The 20,341-nt window shown below is 37.0% G+C and overlaps 1 protein-coding gene across 2 annotated transcripts; it reads left to right on the top strand.

The window, feature by feature from the left end:
• Positions 1-6,047: 6,047 nt before the first annotated feature.
• On the top strand, positions 6,048-16,394 carry spsb1 (splA/ryanodine receptor domain and SOCS box containing 1). Of its 2 annotated transcripts, none has more exons than XM_030139462.1 (3): positions 6,048-6,219; positions 11,104-11,967; positions 14,835-16,394. In XM_030139462.1, exons 2-3 carry the CDS (start codon positions 11,274-11,276, stop codon positions 14,960-14,962), a joined length of 822 nt encoding a protein of 273 aa, XP_029995322.1. In that variant the 5' UTR covers positions 6,048-6,219; positions 11,104-11,273; the 3' UTR covers positions 14,963-16,394. The 2 variants fall into 2 exon arrangements, with proteins under 2 accessions (XP_029995322.1, XP_029995321.1); XM_030139461.1 differs by having other exon boundaries at positions 11,100-11,967.
• Positions 16,395-20,341: the final 3,947 nt, after the last annotated feature.

The following is a 20,341-nucleotide window of genomic DNA, read 5'->3' as shown; positions in this document are numbered from 1 at the left end:
CAAAAAATAAATAACTATATACACACACATACACACACACATATATATATGTGTGTGTGTGTGTTTGTGTGTGTGTGTGTGTGTGTAAATAAAAATGGTATGTATAATGATGACTTTAGATGTATAACACAGTAGAGATCAGATGACATCTTCCTATGCAGGTATACACAGTGTATAAATAAAGCAGGAGATTTATATTACATACTCATACAGGGCTGGTGTGTGGTGTATAAATATTTTAAACACATAACCATCTCTGTTCTGTACAGTAGTACATGTTAAATAACAAACTGAAGGTCAGTAAACCATGCTGTCCACATCCTACTTTAATTAACGGTAAATATCATAATAAACATTTGTGCTATACCAGGCTGGACTGCACAGGTCTTATATTACTGTAATATGAGACGTCTCTCACCTACAGCATGAATCTATTTGAGAGCTCAACCTCCAATACAGTCAAAGAGGTGTAGGACGATTCAAAAAAAGACAAGAAGGTTTTACGCAAGCTGCATCGGCTGCAAATCTTTATTCTTCTCCAGGCAGGTTTGTGAGTCAGAAATTCAGAACATCAGGTACCTTAAAGCTGAGCTACTTCTGTGGCTTCATCAGTATGCTTCTGCAACTGCAACTACCACTTGAGGACAGCATCCACCCACCGGTCCACCTCAGAAACTGCATCCCAGAGCAAGAGAGGAGCCGAGTGTCTGACGCAGCATGCGATCATTCACCTTGGCTGCGTGTGCTGCTCCGACTTAACTTTAGCTGTCCACACATGCCCCCCCACACCACCTCCCTACCCCCCCAATCAGAAGCAGTGCACTCTTCCAGCCGTGGAGTGGGACGTACTATCGATCCTGCTGAAATGATGGTTTCTAAAAGGGAGGCAGTAAGCATGTCTGCACTCCCCTCCTCCTCCACTGTGGAGGGGCCCTGAGATATCACCAAGCTCAGCACATTGCACCATCACTGCATGGGAAAATGGGATTTTTCACTGGGAGACAAGCTGAGGGGAAGGTAATTCAAGTCGCCAAGCTATGTTCCCTACCAAGGATGTAAAATGAGCCATATTACCTTCAGTTGCTGCACACAGTGGACAAATAAGGTCATTTTAAACCTTTAATTCCAGTTCTTGTCACAGACAAATCCAAAACTATACAGGGGAAAACTTAGGAACACTGAAATTAAGGAGGGAAGAAGAAAATTCCTTACTTGTACTTTCTTCGTTTGTGTATTGTGTCATTTTTGTATCAATTCTTAATTAGTGATAACTTCATGTTTTGTAAGGCTTTTTAAATTTGTTTTTCTTCTTTCTTTAATTCTCATTTTATACATTTACTCAAACTAAATCTTAAACTTTTTTGTATGTGATTTTTCTGATAAATTCTGAATTAGTGATAAATGAATGCATAGCTTATCTATTGTTTCATTTTAAACTATCTTATCTAACTCTATTACAGGTTTCTCTCTTATTATCTATATATTAATCCTCTGTGAAGCACTTTGAACCACACTAATCTCTATGAAATATGTTATATAAATAAAGTCTGACTAATTAGTAGTTGATTTTTTTTTTTAATTTCCCAGTTCTATCATGCATTTTTTAGTTCATGCCTCATTTCAACTGTATTGTTAATAATAATAATAATAATAATAATAATAATAATAATAATAATAATAATAATACATCGGTTTTATATAGTGCTTTTCTAAGTCCTCAAAGACACTTAATGTTAATGTATCAGTATTGTTAATCTTAATATTTATGCCAGGAAAGCATACTAAATTGTACTGAAAATTGATGAATGAGCGAAGTACAGTTTAATGCAGACGGAGTCAATAATCTCTACGGTTCTGAACCCTTAATAGAGATGTATGTTCACAAGAAACCACTAGATGGCATCAGTATCCTAGTTTTTCCAATACATTTGGTATGTGGCTGCTCTGATTCACATGGGGCTGCAGATTTGAGGAGGAAAGGGATTCTGTGGTGGTACAAAAAAAATTTAAACAAATGTTGGTAATCATTTCTTTGAACCATTAGTAATGACAAAAAAAGTCCTCATGTTTGCTACCATTTGTATTATTGTGGACCAATGTAAAAATCAAGCCTTGAAGAATGAATACTCATCATTAGCATCGAATTCGAGTTACAAGATTCTGTTCTATAATTCTATAAGGTTAATAGTGAGGCTCTCTTTTGTGCACCAGTGAATCCTGAATTAAATATGCAGCTAGAAATGTCTTGAGGTGTATGAATGATATGAGGTGTTGAATTACAGCTAAAGAAGACACAACCTACACCTCACATGGAAAAATTTAGTAAATTAGAAATACTTTAAGTCCAACATACTTACATAAATCACATAAATTACATAAATCAGTTGCTTTTTTTTTTTGCTTTTTTTTTTTTTTTTTTAAATAGGTCTAATATGTGAATACTATCTTCTGTGATTTTAATTCTATATTTAATGTATGTATATCTTGTCCTAATTGGGATCTTCTTTGTCATGAAAATATACAGCTCCTTTCATTGTACATACTTTTGTCTTGTTTGCAGTATTGTTTTTCATCACAACCTTTGTCATATACTTTTAAAATTAAAAGGAAACGTGAGTGTGTTAACAATCCCTTTTTTGTGCCTTTGTATTTTTTTTTCTTTTGTTGTTTTGCTCAACAAAATGTGAACTTTATCAATACTAAAATTAGTTAAATACAGACTTAACGGAGAAGGTATAAAAACTTGATCTGACAATGTATTACCATCATTATTCACACCATTTTATTTGTGAATGGGCTGTGTTGTTGTAAAGACGCCCCTGTTAGCGATGAGTTCATCATGTTTGTCAGTCCACATTGTCTGACACTCACTCTACTTGACACTTCCTGGGTGTCAGTGGAGCTTGACTGACTTTGTTACTGATATCAAGGCTCTTCACTCATCATAATGTTGTTGTCTGCATTGTAAACCGTGTCAGGCACAGGTCAAGCTGAGCAACAAAGTGCACCAGTGTTACAGGCTGTGAGCAGTCATCGTTCACTGGCCCGTCACTTAAGTCAGCTGATCATGTGGGGTGTGTCTACTCAATAGACTAGAGTGTTACGGATCAATAAATAACATCTTCACATGGAACATAATCGATATAAGAGGATAAAAATGTGCAGCAAGTGTTAAAAGGTCTGTATATAGAGCATCACAGACAGTGTAAACATGTTTTTATTATTACATTTAGCTTTATCATCAAACTCACAAAAATTGTGTATAGGGTTTTTATGGCATCAAGCCTCACTAGTGTCATCTGTGTTTGAAGTAGCAATGCAGTGATAAGAAGTCAGCTTTATAGTAGGGGTGGCTGCATATTGAGCTGTGTTTATCTTAAGTAACACAACATACATTTCATATACTTGTCATTTATAATGCTATTTTTTTCAGGTAGTGTGAAATATCCTAGAAATCTCAAAAAAGTAAATATCAACGTTTTCTTCATCCTCAGACATCTTATTCCTTGATTAAAAAAAAAATATATATATAATCAGTTTTTTATTTTCATTATTATTCTGCATCACAATAATCTATACACTGTGTCTGTATTAGTAGTAGAAGTGTCATAGGCATGGACGAAGAAAAGGGAAAAAAGCTAAAAGTGAAATAGTTAATAGTTCTTACTTACATTAATAATGATCTTTCAGTTTTTTATTTTTATTTTTTTAATTTATTTAACCTTTATTTAACCGGGAAAAAGATCCCATTGAGATTAAGAACCTCTTTTCCAAGGGAGTCCCGGCCAAGAGACAGCATGAAACACAACACATAGTTACAACATACAGTTACAACAAACAATAATTTACAGGACAATTCAACCAATGCGAAATGTGCAAGTCATTGAGTTGTTCTCCAGCACTTTGAGTTTGGATTTAAAAGCATTCAGGGAGATCAGTTCAGACAGTTTCCAGTCTTTTAGCAACATATTCCATGTGGACGGGGCAGAGTACACAAATGCCCTTTTATCCAGTTCTGTATGGGCAAATGGCACAAAGAGGAACAAATGCTCATTCGATCGCAGACAGTAAGAATCAACACTTCTTCTTGTTATTAAAATACAGATATAGGAAGGCAGTAGCCCAAGTATAGCCTTGAAAATGAAGGTGTACCAGTGTCCCAGCCTCCTAGTGGACAGGGCAGGCCAGCCCACTCTGGAATACAACTCACAATGATGTGTCATGGTTTTAGAATTAGTAATAAACCTCAGAGAAGCATGATAAACTGTGTCAATCATTTGAAGATACTTGGACAATGCGTTCATATAAAGAACATCTCCATAATCTAACACTGATAAAAAAGTGGCAGTGACAAGGCGCTTTTTTACATCAAAAGAAAAACACAACTTTGAAAGTAAAAGCCCAGTTTAAGCTTTAACTTCTTTACCAGGTTTTCAATGTGGGGCCTGAAAGTGAGGGAGTCATCAATCAAGGTGCCAAGATACTTATACACATGAACCACCTCTATGACATTTCCCTCGAAAGTAGACAGTACTGGGATAGTTTCAGTTATTGTGTAAAAGACAATTAAACTTAACTGAAGATTTAGTGATTGGTTCAAGGGGTGTAACAACAGAAATGGAACAATTATATTTATAATGTTTTAGGATAAGGACAATTCACTGGAGAGTAGAATACTCTTTTCAGTGTCAATAGCAGCTGCTCCTGCCCCATTCATCCAAATGATAAAAGCAAACGTAATCTACAAATTTTTACGGATTCCTTCAACCTCCAAATTACCCAAGTAAATATTGGACCCTTTTGGATTTTTAACACAAACAGATGAAAAGAAAATTGTCTTTATTTGAGGACTGTGTAGCTTCCCAACGAACTCTCGCGATATCTCATCCGGACGAGGTAAAAACACACAGGACAAGAACTGACGTTCAAATGAGCTAGTTGTTTATTGGTGCATTATTATATTTAGACCTTATTAATGTACTTTCATGTATATGTAGCTCTTCTTACGCCAACCTGACCACGCCCACTTATGCGACCGGAAGTGAATAGATTTCAATCATTAATGTAGTTTGCTTTCGGATGAAACATTTACTCATTTGTTTTGGGAATGTGCCTTTTGTCAATTTTTTTGGTGTGATATCAATCTTTTTTTAAACAGAAAGCTGGATATTTCTTTTAACTTCAAAATCGAAGATATTTTATTTGGTTTCTTTATTACTGATTTGCCTGTTCGGAAATTGTTTATTCTTGATCTCATTTCCTTATTAGCTAAATTTCATATACATACAAGCAAATTTGCCAATCAGAAACCCAGCTTTGTGGTCTTTAAATCTTATTTGAAATCCTATCTAGACACACTTAACTTTCGCACTAACCCTAAAGCTGTGAAGACTAAAGCTTTATGTGACGAATTTAAGTTGTAATTTATTTATTTTTATTTTATTTATTTTTCTCTTCTTGTTTATTCCTTTACTTTTATTTTATTTGATTTACCTACCTATTTATGTAATTGTATTTAATTTCTTCCTGCCTCACCTCGAGCATTATGGGTTTTTTTTCTCCATGCCATGTTCTTGTCTATGTGTAAACGGTATTTTGTAAATAAAGTATGAAAATAAATAAATAAATAAATAAATAAATAAAACAATAATAATAATAATAATAATAATAATAATAATAATAATAATAATAATGTAGCCTGCTGCACCATATAGGATGTTCGGTAATATAATGCAGATTAGAAATAAAACTATTTATCAATCAAATGAATTCGCCACTGTCATGTTGCATTTACAGTTTATAAATTGCTTATTGGCTTTCATTGTTGAAGCAACAGGCCAGTATTCACATTTTAATGCACGTGCGCGTCAAACATTTTATTTTCACATTGGTTTCTATTTACTTATTGTTTGTTATTTATGACCTACCGATAAAAAAAGAAGGAAACATAAGCGTACCTATGTTCTCGTTAACATGACGCCGTGTGTGTGCGGCTACAGGCCGACAGTAGGGAGGTCCTAATCTAGCAGAGCAGCTGGGAGCATTTACCACGTGATGCGAGAGATGTTAGAGAGCAGCCATCATCATTCCACCTACTGCATGTCCAGCCTGGAATGGTACAAGGTGAGGCGACCAGGAAACTAGGATGGAGTAGGACGGCGAAGAACCTCAGCCCTCGCCACACTGGTTTCTTCCACGCCGCTTTTACAACTCGGCAAGGTTTGTGCAGTTATCTGCTTTTCACCCTCGTCTTCATGTGTTTCCCTGCTCATATGGTGGCAGGCGGAGAGCTTTTTTTCGGTTTCAGTTTTCCTCAGGACGGTATTTACATTTTCGATAGCGCAAACATACGGCCGCAGTGGGCTGTTGTCGCTCCGGTTTAAAGGGGCCAGCGAGTTTATTTCGTCTTTTCTTTCGCCCTCATTAACATTACATTTAGTGTGTTTTGCTGCCGTTAAGCTAACTAGGCTCGTGTAACTAATATATCAAACGCGCTCGAGCTTCAGCAAACTGGAAAATGACGCAAAATTAGCGGCTAGTTGAGTGGCTGCTCCGCTCCGTGGTCGCGCGTGTGTAAACCCGGAGCACACGGTTGCCTGGTCGACAACAGCTTCAGTTAAACGGCTTGGTGGCTCTTGTGTTAGCTAGCATGGGGAGCTATAATGGGTTAACTGTGCTGAAGGCCTGTTCAAACTCACATGCCAGGTTATTAGGTAGCTACACCTAGCTAAGCCTTTTCTACACCTGCCCCGCAAGTAAATACTGCTTCACGAACCATAAATGTTCTGTTTTTAAGTGACTATACCATGAAAGAAACCATATATGGGTTAATAATTCAGAATACATCAACACAGTTTTAACAGAGCCACCGATTAAATGGAGCTGAACGTAAAGAGACGGAACTAAACTCTTTAAATACAGTTAAAAGGTGTGGTTGCTCTTTTGTTAGCTTGTATGGGGAGCTATAATGGGTTTACCTGTGCTGAAGGCCTGTATAAACTCACCTGCCAACTCATTAGACGGTTCACACCTAGCCAAGCCCCTTCTACCTACACACATGAAAATTTTACTTTATTGGCCTCAAATATTATGTTTTTGTGCCATTAAGGAGTTCTACCATAGACGATGTGTGAATGTATTCATGGACATGTCAGTTTAGTTACAGAATTGTAGACAATAGAAGTTGTCCATAGTTGTACTTTTTTGTATAAAACACAATCAGCTGGTAGTAGGAAAGTTATTTTTATCTGTACACAGCTAGTCTTTCGTTGGTAAAACTTGATGTTTATGTACTCGTCAGGTCAGCGAATAGGCTGGGGCTTTAGTTCAGGTGGCCCTGGTCTAAATTGGTCCTCACAATAGAGGCAAGTGTTTTCTTGGCTCAGCAAATCCAGTGAGCATTTCCCCTTGCATTTTAATCAGCTCCAAACTAACCCAGGGGCCCTGTAACCCCAACCAGCCTGGGTCAGCATCTCAGCCCAAATATATCGCACCGCAAGCCACCTTTCATACTACTACTGGCTTTGTTTGTTTTTCAGTCCAGGATATCTGTGGGAAGACAAACTATTGTTATTTTAATTTTGATTTGTTTGTGCATGTTGTGCATTGCGAGGTGGCCCTCCACGTGGAGAGGGAATGGTAAACTCCTGGCTCAAAGAGTGTGCAAATTAACATGTTTCACTCTCTCTGAATGCTGGACAGGCATTGAAAAAGAGATTGTTTACATTCAGATGCTGGCCACCCGCTGCTTGCTTTTTCTTTCCTCCTGTTTTCCAATCACTGAGGAGACATGACCCATTTAAATGGTTGTTTACTTGCATTAGAAGAAGAGCCAAACCACTTCTCAATGAACTCTTGTCTACAATTCAATTAGAGTGGCCTTCCCAGCAGCACAGTTTTCCACATGAGACAATGCTCTCTGCAGCCTAGCTGGGGCAGAAATATGAAGACCAAAGAGCAGGAGTAGTCACCCCTCTGTCACCAAAAGAGTCACTTGCTCTCTTGGATCATGATTCTCAGTTGTGTAGGTGGAGTGGCCTTGATAATGGCCTCAGTAAAAATGAATGACACTACACTGTTTTTCAGATGGGTTAAAATTATTAGAAGAACGTAGAGATTACCTGTTATATATGAAAATAAAACTATAGTTGTACCCTGTTATGGTTGTGGTTTGTCATCGTAGCTTGTACATAAATCACATCAGTTATGGTTTTTGTCTAAAATTCTGTGTACTTAGTCTTTCTGCTACTTGGGGTCTAACAGTATTTACCTCAAACCTGTCACCCCAGTGACCGGGCAATGGTTTCTTTCTTCTCTCTTTATGTTTGTGGGAATATTTCACTTTCAGGAGAGATGAGTAACAGCTGGATCACCCCATGGCTGAAGATCTGTTATTTTGTTGATACTTAGCAAGCAAATGTTTATTCTGCTTCATTTGGTGAGATGATTTGAGTGCTGTTGTGATCAATTTCATCATTTAACTTTAACTTCGAAAAGGCATTACTGAAATTAAAAACCCCATAGAATGCTTGATTGTCCCACTGATGGCAGCACTTTTAGCATAATTGAGCTGACAAAACCAGGACAATAATGAACAGAACTAAAAATGGGTAGGCTAATTGCTGGTTGAAAGCTAAATAATACAAATTTTTTCTGTCATCCTTTGTGAAAATGTACTGTGATGTAAAAATAACTTTATACTGGCCACGGAATTGGCAGCATCATTGCAAATTCTTGGATTACCTTCATTTTATCATGAAAGTCTGGAGGACTAATGCGTAATTGGCGACAACTAATCAAATAAGTATTGACCATCTTTCATGTTGTTAATTTATTTTAATTTTTAGTGAATGACTAGGTAAATGTTGAACATAACATGGGTGTTTGCCATTGCAAGTTTGGCAGGCCATGAGTGTTTTTTTTTCCTTTTTTTTTTTTTTTTTTCAAAGGTAGTTGTACTTTGAGAACTGTCAAAACATGCCTGACATGTGTTTTACAGTTAAATGCTGTAGACACTGTGTGACTCAAAGGTCACTGATCTACTGATAACTGTCACTGATAAGTTTTACTGTCTAATTTTGCCGTGCAGTAGCAGGCTTTATGTAGGGTAAAGGTTTGTTAATGTTTCTCCAACTACTCAATCAGTGATACTGTAATCAAGTCGGTTACATTTCACCAAGCTGATGATTGCATTGTCATGATGCATGTGCTTTGTCTCATCAGGGGATTTTTTTAACGCTGTCTGATAATGACCAGTAAATAATAATGATTATTTTACTTGCTGATTAAACTACTCATATTTTGTATTGGTTAAAGTAACACCTAATACTTCTAAAATGTAGAAAAAAGTTTGAATAGAAATTACCAAAGAAAAGTATTTACAAAGGTACACCATGGGAAAGGCTGGCATTTGTTGCTTGACACTTGCCTGAACAGTTAATGAACTCATTAATTTTTGAAGCTCATATCAACTGATGAACCAAACAAAAATGCTTTAAAGCACAAATGAATGATCATTTTATTTAAGTATTTAGTCTGGGTAGCTGGTAATAAATGAGTTTCAAAGTGTTTGCTGTGCTCTTGACATTTATCTTTAGTCCCTCCTTAAATTTCTATGCTTCCTTCAAGTTAATCAATGTCCTAATCTTATAAAGTTGATAAATGAAGCCCCTGTGTGCTGCCAGTTCCTAAAATCCCAGCATAGTTGAAGGTTGTAACTAGGCCTTTCTATTCGTTGTAAATATTTCTGTCAATTAAACATAATCTCTTCAATTTTAAAAAACATGTTTGTGACTGTTGGGCTGCTGAAACTTGTTTATTTTGTCTGCCTTCTTTGGCAGGCAGGGGCATGGCTATACAGATTAAACTTGAACTATTGTAGTCAAAGATGGTCACAGTAATAGAAAATCTACAGCACATCTCCCAGAATTGGGGTAACAGTCATAAGAAACATTTCCTGCTGTGTATATTTATAAATGTATCAGTTAGGTTTGGTATTTAGACTCGCTTAACTGCTGTCTTACATCATGGGACAGTGTTTTCCTTATGGTTTATACAGTAAACATCACATGAGAACAGTGTCATCAGTTTCTATCCTGATTATTTCAGAATGAATTCTGTTAAAGCAAAGTGAGACTCACTAAATACATTGTTTTCCATGGAGTTTGACAGTCTGCACTCAATCGAAGATTAGTACTCAACTAATTTAATTATGGCCACTTAACAGATGGTGTTGCATCATTAGTTGGTGTTATTGCTAGCATTAAAGTTGCTTGTTTAGTGAATGTCTTCAAGTAGGGATTATTTTTTCTTAGGTCGATTTCACCTTTAGCGTAAAATGTTTTGCTGATTCTATAAAATGATGTCAGACTTGAAACAAGTCCACATTGTGTTTATTTTAGCTAGTCTTAGCTGCAGATGTCGGACAGTGTGGTTTGACCGGTATGGTAAGACATGTATGCTTTGTGACAAAGCAGCACCAAACGCATCTTTTGTTATACTGAGAAGTCTAAAAATATTGTACTGTCTGAGGGGCTGTGGATACAGAAATCTGAGTTTCAGTATCAGAAAGTTAACTCAAATCTGCCGCAGATTCTGTCTTGTTAATTTGCTCTGTACTGATGTATCAGTTCATTTTTGGCTTATTTGATTAGCAAGGCCATAACATTGAGTCCTAACCTGAAAACAAGCCAAGTAAGCACAGATGGTATATGGGAAAGCTGAACCTCTGCTCACTATTAAAAACAAAAGCTCTGTATGAAATAAAACCATATTGTGTCAGTGTCTCTGTCAAGAACAAGTCTTCTCTTGCCACAATAATTGCTGTTCAATATGCAACCGAGATTGGGTCAAATTAGACTGTGGAGGGTCTTCATAGGGTGTATAATTGATGAAAAACAATAAATGTGCACTGTAACCAATGTATCATTTTGTAATTTGTACAGACTATAGGTTTACAATTCTGCTTAGTTTGTGCTTAGTTTGCTGATCTGTTTGTAGGATGTGATGTTTCTTGCTTCAAAGGCAAAGATGACTAATTAGATTTGGTGTGATAATTAAGTTGTTTTTCTCTCCTGCTTCCTCTCCTCTAATCTCTCTAGGTAGGCTTCAAAAAACACCTGGCCTGCCTACAACTGCTGACACAGGCCTGCAACCTGCTTCTTTGGTAGCAGTAGCACAGTGGAGAAGAGGGTCTGAGGCTCATTACTCCCCCCGTTTGTGTTTGTGGAGGGGGGAGGGAGGAGGTAGGGGGAGCTGCTACATCCACCCAGAGCATGGGGCAGAAGGTCCCAGGTGGCATAAAAACCATTGATATGCGGGATCCGGCATTCAGCCCCCTGAAGCTGGAGCTACAGGCCCTGAGCCACACCAAACCAGCGCGACTGGATCTGCTCCTGGACATGCCACCTGCCAGTCTGGATGTGCAGGTCCAGCACTCGTGGAACAATGATGACCGCTCCCGAAACATTTTTGTAAAGGATGACAACAAGCTGGTGTTTCACAGACACCCTGTGGCTCAGAGCACAGATGCAATTCGCGGTCGTGTTGGTTACACAAGGGGACTACATGTGTGGGAGATCAGCTGGGCCATGCGTCAAAGGGGCACGCACGCTGTGGTCGGCGTGGCAACAAGCGATGCCCCGCTGCACTCAATGGGATATACAGCATTGGTAGGAAGCAACACAGAGTCCTGGGGTTGGGACTTGTGCAGAAGTAAACTCTACCATGATGGAAAGAATCACCCAGGGAAAACCTACCCGGCCTTCCTCGAGCCCGACGAGACCTTCATTATACCAGACTCCCTCTTAGTCGTTCTAGACATGGACGAGGGGACTCTGGGTTACATAGTGGATGGACATTATCTCGGGGTGGCATTCAGAGGACTTAAAGGCAGAAAGCTGTATCCAGTGGTGAGCGCCGTGTGGGGACACTGTGAAATACGAATCCGGTACATAAATGGACTTGATCGTAAGTAAAAGCCATTTTCTCTCCTGTTCCTGTGTGACCATGAGTGACTGTGTTTACTCACACAAAGTATTCCGCTTTTGCCTTTATTCCAAGTAGATAGTATTCTTACAAAGACATTCTTTTGATATGCTGTTTCAATGACACATTGTTCATATGACACTCCTGTTTATGTGCCGAAATGCATACTTTGATTAATGTAAATGTCCTTGTTTATCAGATCAAGATAGAAATATGAATATTATAAAAACTAGGGCCCTACAAGTGATGGGAAAAGTCCATATTGTGACTTTTGTTGACAGTATTGCAGTTCAGTATTCTACTTCCTTGCTTATCAAGGCCAGTGTTACTGAATCCACAATATCACCATGTACCACTCTTTTCTTTAGTTTTTTGGGGTTGCTTGTTGGCCTCTATTTCACCAGGTCTACACACTGGGTAGTAATGCATGTGTTCTGTACCTGTACAAGTTCATGGCTTAAACTGAGAGTAATTAGTCCTTTATTATTGGTTTAGAATTTAGTAATCTACACACTAAGAATAAGTTGTCACATTTGTACCTGCACTTTTTTTATTTAGTTAGCGAATTAATTCTTAAACTAAAATCACCCAAAGAGAGACTAAATAAAAACTAATCAAAATTTGAAAGCTGCAGTAACTTTCTAATCTTTACTCCAGCCTTGCAAATGGTTTTCTTGTTGGTTTGTGTAGGACACAGAGTCGAGCATAAACCATCATGAGACCATCCGTTGTAAATTTCTGGAAAACCTCTGGTTATGATTCATATTCTGAATGTGCAATACATCCAAAGAATGGATATGTCCCACATGGTTCAGTCAGTGGTACATTTTAAATAGTCTTAATTTGGAGTATGCTGGTTTCACAGCCTACATCAAATTTACAATTGTTGTCATATTCCGCATAACAGGAGCATATTGGTGTGCATGTAAATGTACTGACTGATATGTTGTATAGAATTGTTACATAAACAGCATTTATTGATGTTATTAACAAAGGTGTAACCGCTAAGGCTTGGTCCTGCAGCCATTACAGCAGATGAGGTTACTACAGAGTAGTGTTATTTGTCCCACATCTTACATCAGTTTGAGTGCTTATCAAAGCCTTTGGTGAAACTGTACAAGTGATATCATGACTTAATGTTCTGACTTCAGTCCAAACAACATAGAAAATGATATTGTTGTTCCTGAGTGATTCACTTTTTCTCCATGATTTCATTTTGTCGTGAAGTTCAGAGTAAACATATAACCTGCAGCTTTTCAGATTAATTGTACTTTGTATGTCTTTAAAGCATTACATACTCCCTTAATGTTTATATACATAACAAGCTATTTGTTATTTATTTCCCCTGGCAAACATGAAATGATTCCAATTGGATTATCTCCAATTATTTCATGGCATAAGGGTCATGGGCTTCCAATGAGGGAAAAATAGTTGCTTATCAAAACAGGGTGTACTACCCACATGTCCCAAAAGCTCTGTGCTCATTACAATTTTATGTTCTGTTCAGATCCCTTGACCTAGTTTAAGTCTGTGGAAAGAAGCGTCACAGACTGATGCATGCAAAAGCCCATTTTAATATGATGAGACTTCCTACTGCTGAATGTAGAACAAGGAAGTCCTTGATTTTCTACTTTTATGCTCAAGGCTGTTAGGTAGCATGGTGGCAAATGCTGCTGCTGTTTGGATCCATATTGTCATAGATTAGTTTGAATGTTGTGACTAGAGAACATGTCCTGCATGAGCATCCACACTTTTAAGGATGAATCATATAGACTCAAAGTAGCTTAATAACAAAAAATGAGTATACTATTTATAACAACTTGGAATTAAAATTATTAAAAATCTGTTAAAGCTGTGCATCATTGCAAAGGATATTTACTCCTTAGGTTGTGAAAATGGTTACTAATTGACTTTTTAGTCATTTTTTGATGCTCATTAGTATCTAAGCAGTTGTCAGAGCTATACAAGTACTGAAGTTCATTACCCAGCCCTTCTCATGAGTGGACTCCTTTTAATAGACATTGAGGCAAAGTTACTTCCTTGCTGCCTTAAAATAAAAGGTGCAGCTTTATTAGCACTCTGAGATTCACTGAATGAAATGTGCATTCTAAATAAAAGTTATTATTAAGATAAAATATGACTTTATTGAGCCTTCTGTGGGGAAATTGTCGTCAACAGCAGCAAAATACTAAAAACAAAGTGGAAAAGGACAGGCAGAAACATTCAAGAGTCAGCAGGAAATATAAAAGAGACTCCTTTATATTACTCGTTTTTGTACATATTTGTGTATACTTGTAGCTACATGATGTTGTGATATGGGGGTTTATGCAAAATTCTGGAAAATAAGGGTATAAAATGGGATATTGATTTACCTTTCGTTACTGATTCACATTTTATTTATTTTATTTATTTTAACCTAATGATAACCCATCTGTCTTTTAGCAGAGACCAGGTTAGCTAAAGTACAGTGTTACAGTGTACAGATATTTGTTAATTTTATTACTTTCTCTCCTTGTACAAACTTAAATCACTGCAGACGCTTAACCTATTTATTAAATCAGAGTGGATTAATCTTCTTCCTTAGTAGTATTCAAAGTTTTTCCTCTAGGGATTAAGAAAATTAATCTGAATCTGAGACACTGAGACCAACATCTCAATTTGATTTCTCACCATTTGAGTCTTCAGTTTAAAAGTATTAGGAGATTAAATGTAAATCATACAGAGTGTATTGGTGTACATTCATATTTATTCCACCCACAAATTACACACTTGTGAAATAAAACTGAGCCTTTTCAGAGAACGTAGACCATGCTCGTCCTAACCCCTGTCTCCCTCTCGTCTTCCCACAGCTGAGCCCCTCTCTCTAATGGACCTGTGTAGGCGGTCAGTGAGGGTGGCATTAGGACGAGAGCGTCTGAGTGAAATCCATAGACTGCCTCTTCCAGCTTCTCTCAAGAACTACCTGCTCTACCAATGACAGCTCCGACAGCCACAACATGCAGCACACCTTCCTGTCTCTCATGTTTCTCTGGGATCCTTCTTGGGCTGAACTCGTCTGACAACATAACTCAAGTCTCCAGGACTGAGTCATGGATGATTCAACAAGTATGCTTGTCTGTCAGTGGCTGGACTCCATATGCGTTTCTTATCTTGTTTTTATGACTCTTTGCAATTGTATTCTCTAACTTTATTAAAAGAAAAAAAATCAGGAATCACTGAGCACTATGCACATGTTGACGCAGACGATGCCCCGACAGTCGCCACTTTGGTGCACCTCATTCAGTTTGCAAGTTGATGTGGCATATGTGGTCGGTACCTCAGCTGTGATTATGAATTTGTCTCTTGTAGTCTTTTAAATTTGTCATTGGCTGTATAAAATAAATTTGTATTTGAAATAAAACTTTGGGTTATTTAGGTGCTTTGGGGCACTGCCACCATCTGACCACAGGGTGACAGCAAAGTCCCTCATCAACTCCTTTTTAAAGTCAGAATTGGAAGAAAAAAATCCAAGCTGTATTCAGAAATTGGAGTTTTTAAATGGTAAATGTCAAAGGAAATATTATTGACCACTTCATTGTGAGTCTGTAGTGCAGTGTGGATGAATGCACTGTGAGGCAGCTGAGGAGCAGCTCCAACGACCCTTCACTGCACTATCAGATTTATGTGATAAGCAAGTTGTTTACCATTGAGGCATCCGACAGGAACGACGTCAGCAGAAACTTTAATGGAAAGATAATGTCACTGTGATTATTTGTAGCATGCATCTGCAGGAAACTTTCTCAATACAGTCACAATGTCTCTTTGTTTTTTCCCTTATCTTCTGGTCACTCCTGCTTTTCGTAGTGCAGTAGTTTTTAAGGTCGAGGCCCAGGACTGTACGGGTTTTTATTTCAACTGATACCTCCACTGGCTGATTGTTTACACAAAGAACACCAGCAGTGTGTTTAGCAGGTGGAGTTATTGGTGTGAATGACCTCCTGATATTTTTTGGGTCTCACTGGCTCATAGCTGACAACCATCGATGTCGTGTTTGTGTTTTATGACATGTAAAAGGGGGAAAAGGTGTCTAGGAAATAAAGACTATATACAGGACCAGTGTGGTGCCTTTTTGAAATCGGCACACTTTAAATTTAAGGCACCATCATGACAAAAAGACAATCCATAAACTGTGCACAAATGTAATAAAACAGGTCATATTGCCAAGATGTTGTGACACGCCATATAATTCACCTGTTCACTTTAGTATTTTTAAATGTGCAGATGTAATCCATATTCAGCCATGCCATGTGCTGAATGTGGACTTACTGTGCCATAATTTCTCTTTTCCTGGCTTGCAATTTCCATTTTTTATTTGTATTCTCTGGTTGTAGATTTGTTTTAAGTATCTATTAAAGTCTCTATTAAAAATATTAGTTGTCTTGGATTATTTGTGAATGCACTCAGAAAATGTCAAAATACAGATGACTTCTACAAAATACTGTCTGTACTGTAGGGACAACCTCATGAAATGTTAATGCAGACAAGAGAGAACATGCTAAAATAAAGTTATTAAATTACTGACAAACAGTTAACTGATGCAAAAACTAGTACTAGTCTAAACTTAGATGTAAAGTAATCACTATTTACATTTTATTACATATTAATGAAGTCTTGAAGATTGTCATTGTTTAGCTTCTTAAATGATCTTAAGCATCTTATTTTTTTTATTTTATTTTTTTTTATTTTTACACATGTATATAATCTGTACAGTGTAAACATTTCATTTATGGTCGTCTATGAGCCTAAACTATTTATTTCAGTTTTCAGTACCTCTGTTAATCACACGAAATAAGTAAAAAAAAAAAAAAACTGTGAAGACTAGTTCTGGTTCATTTCTCCATGGACGGTTCAGGCTGTCTTCTCTGTGTGGGACATGTTTAGGATGTTACGTACTGACCTGTGCCTTAAAATAGACTCCAGCAACATAAAAGAAAAGCAGTTTTATGGATGTGAGTGCTGTGTTGTGTAAAACCAGTGTCAATCTGTTCCACTGTGCTGAAGGACAGTACATGTGTCAAATGGCTTTAACACATGGAAAACAGGATGTATGTTATTACGTATACAGTATTTAACAAAAGGCTGAGGTAACCTTTAGCTTTGTTGTTTTAGCAGGGTTGTCTCAATCTGCAAATATGTGCACAGAATTAAAAAGAATGAGAGAACTGAAAAGCCTCTTCAGGTAAAGGTTAGTATTTAGTGTGACCTCAGGGACAAAGAGGAGACAAAACAATAAGCACAGATGATGATGGTGGTTGAGTCTCTTTCAGTTTTGTGTTAGTATCAAGTACTGTGAGAGTTTCACTGATACACAAATGGAGACACTTTAATCCCTTTAATGGCCCTGGTTTTTGCATGGGGCCAGTGGATTAAGTTGGAACAAGTTTGCATAAACACATAAGGTACATTCTGTTCAACAGATGATACCCCCCCCCCCCAAAAAAAAAAAAAACACCAATTGGATCCATTTGTAATTTCAATTCATCAATATCATGTTGTTATTGATCTATTAATCTATTATCTCATAATAAATAGATGCAAAAATATAAGCATGTTCTCAAAGCTGTACACTTCATATTTGGTCACTTGGTGTCAGTGTTTTGGTTCAGTTACACAGCCATGAAGACCAGCCCAGATACTTGACTCAGACTCTATTAACACAACCTGACTGCGTGTTTGTTTTGACTGATTTCATTCAAATGTATTTGCATTTATTGTGCTTCACCAACATCAGACACTGGTTCAGAACTTATCTTTAATATTTAAAATCCACAAGCCTTATAAAAAAAATAATACAACAAAAACGATGTGACCTGAAAAACACTCTAAACCAGCACACTTTTTTTTTTTTTACATGAATTTGTTTGCATTTACATGTATTTCTTAGCTCGTGCATTCAGCATGAAATCTACAGAAGAAGTTGTTCACTTTATCCATCAGACTAAACCTAGCTTTAATCTGAAAGTCTGTATTTGAATGACACCGTCTGTGTCACTGTGTGATTATACTGTCAACAAAAGAAAAGTAAATATGTAGAGATAGAAGGCAAGTGGAACTGGTTTCACAAGTTAGTTTGGTGCACCTGTTTCATACCAACAAAAAAGGGGCTAAAAGGTGCTTGAATAACTTCTTCCTGTGCAGAGATCTCCTGAGGGTGACACCATCTGCACATGCCTGTTGTTAAAGGTCATGATACCCTCATAATAAACACCTATTGTGTCATATATGTCCAACTAAACCAAGGCTGTTACACCATGTCCTGTTGGAGATGTTGTTTTTCTTGTGTGTTTATCTCAATAATTCCACTCCTTATCACAATAACAGGGCTATAGGTAGATAAAAAAAAAAAAAAAAAAAACTTGGCTACAAATACCCTGTACTATTAGATAATCAGTTGGGGCATGTGATGGCTTTTGCAGGATATGTTTACACTCTCACAATCTTTTTGTACATATTTAGAAGTTATTTATTTATTTAGTGAATTTTATGGTACTTTTTATTCTATTCTATTTAGCTTTTATATATTTTATTTTAGATTTAATCCTTTTATCTTCTCTCTTGCTACAAACACTGAGCCCCAGTCTAACTACAGTATATTTTGTTCTATCATGTACTACTGATTGAATGACAATAAAGCTGAGTCTGAGTCTTATTATGAACAGTTATGAACAGATAGAGGTTGCAGTTGCTACTTAAAAAAGACAATGCATTCTCTTTTCATTCTGTTATGAATCGACAGTGTTGGGGAGTAACTACTGCAGTGATTACAGAATATAAGTAATCAAACTGCAGTTACCTCTCAGAGTGTTAGTGATCATAAAGGATAACATTCATTCTATTGTACTGCATTGTTTTTGCCTCAGTTTGGCTGACTGCAGCTTTTTTTAGTGTCTTGTAAACTGAGAAGGGTCTGTCTGATTTATGACACCTGGTCTGGACAGACATGAAAACAAGATGTCCCAAATACTTCCACTCTTCTCATTCCTCTTGAAAGCCTCCTCGACTCATTGTAGGCTGAGGGATCTTTGTACATTACTTGATACCTTAGATAAGATATGGTTAAGTTAAAGCTATGACTTTATTTATCCCACCGTAGGGAAATTTCACAGTTAACAGCAGCAACATACTTGTTATAACAAGCAAGTGCACAGAAAGAGACAGGTACAGGGTGGGGAAGCAAAATTTACAATGAACATTTAGTTGTTTTTTCTCAGCAGGCACTACGTCAATTGTTTTGAAACCAAACATATATTGTTGTCATAATCATACATAACACTATTATCCATACCTTTTCAGAAACTTTTGCCCATATGAGTAATCAGGAAAGCAAACGTCAAAGAGTGTGTGATTTGCTGAATGCACTCGTCACACCAAAGGAGATTTCAAAAATAGTTGGAGTGTCCATAAAGACTGTTTATAATGTAAAGAAGAGAATGACTATGAGCAAAACTATTACGAGAAAGTCTGGAAGATACTATTAAAGAAGAATGGGAGAAGTCGTCACCCGAATATTTGAGGAACACTTGTGCAAGTTTCAGGAAGCGTGTGAAGGCAGTTATTGAGAAAGAAGGAGGACACATAGAATAAAAACATCTTCTATTATGTAAATTTTCTTGTGGCAAATAAATTCTCATGACTTTCAATAAAGTAATTGGTCATACACTGTCTTTCAATCCCTGCCTCAAAATATTGTAAATTTTGCTTCCCCACCCTGTAGAGAAACCACAAATGTTTGAAAAATTAATTACAGAGAGAAAAATAAGAAATTTGGCATTTATATAAATATAGAATTAAAATTAAACATTACTTTCATATTTACATTGTGCCTATTTGTCATCATTTGGGCTTATGCTTTTATTTGCCCCAAAATAAGTATCTATGCATTACACTGTGGTTGTTGTTTTTCTATTACGCTGTACATTTATGACATCAGTTCATCACTGATTAGTCCAATGTCGCACTGAGCCATTTATGGAAAAAATGTGAATGAAACTCAATAATAAACACAAAGATTCCCAAATAAATAATCAATATTTAAGCTGAAAACAGGGTAAATTACAGCATGAATGCTTTATAGAATGGACGGTGCGTTGCACACAGATAGGGTTACCAGACCTTTATTTAATTTCCTCTGCAAACTGTACTGTTATTTATCAATTATTTAAAAGCCAGACATTTTGTTTTTTTGTCTTTTTCTGTAAACAGTACAGGTCAAGTCACTATCAGGGGTTCAGAGAGTTGCCCTCTGCTTGTTTTTGGATCATCGTTGCCGCCAATAATTGTGAAACGACTTGTAAATATGGAAAAGGCCAAAGGCACA

The sequence above is a fragment of the Sphaeramia orbicularis genome, chromosome 7 (genome assembly GCF_902148855.1).
Source record: "Sphaeramia orbicularis chromosome 7, fSphaOr1.1, whole genome shotgun sequence".
Classification (NCBI taxonomy): domain Eukaryota; kingdom Metazoa; phylum Chordata; class Actinopteri; order Kurtiformes; family Apogonidae; genus Sphaeramia; species Sphaeramia orbicularis.
Note: the sequence above shows the minus strand (reverse complement) of the source record. Positions and strands in the feature narration are given on the sequence as shown.

Bases quoted from the DNA above. Each gene is read 5' to 3' on its own strand.
- spsb1 (XM_030139462.1), top strand. From the start codon at position 11,274: ATGGGGCAGAAGGTCCCAGGTGGCATAAAAACCATTGATATGCGGGAT. The intron at 11,968-14,834 runs GTAAGTAAAAGC...GTCTTCCCACAG, and splicing joins GTACATAAATGGACTTGATC to CTGAGCCCCTCTCTCTAATG.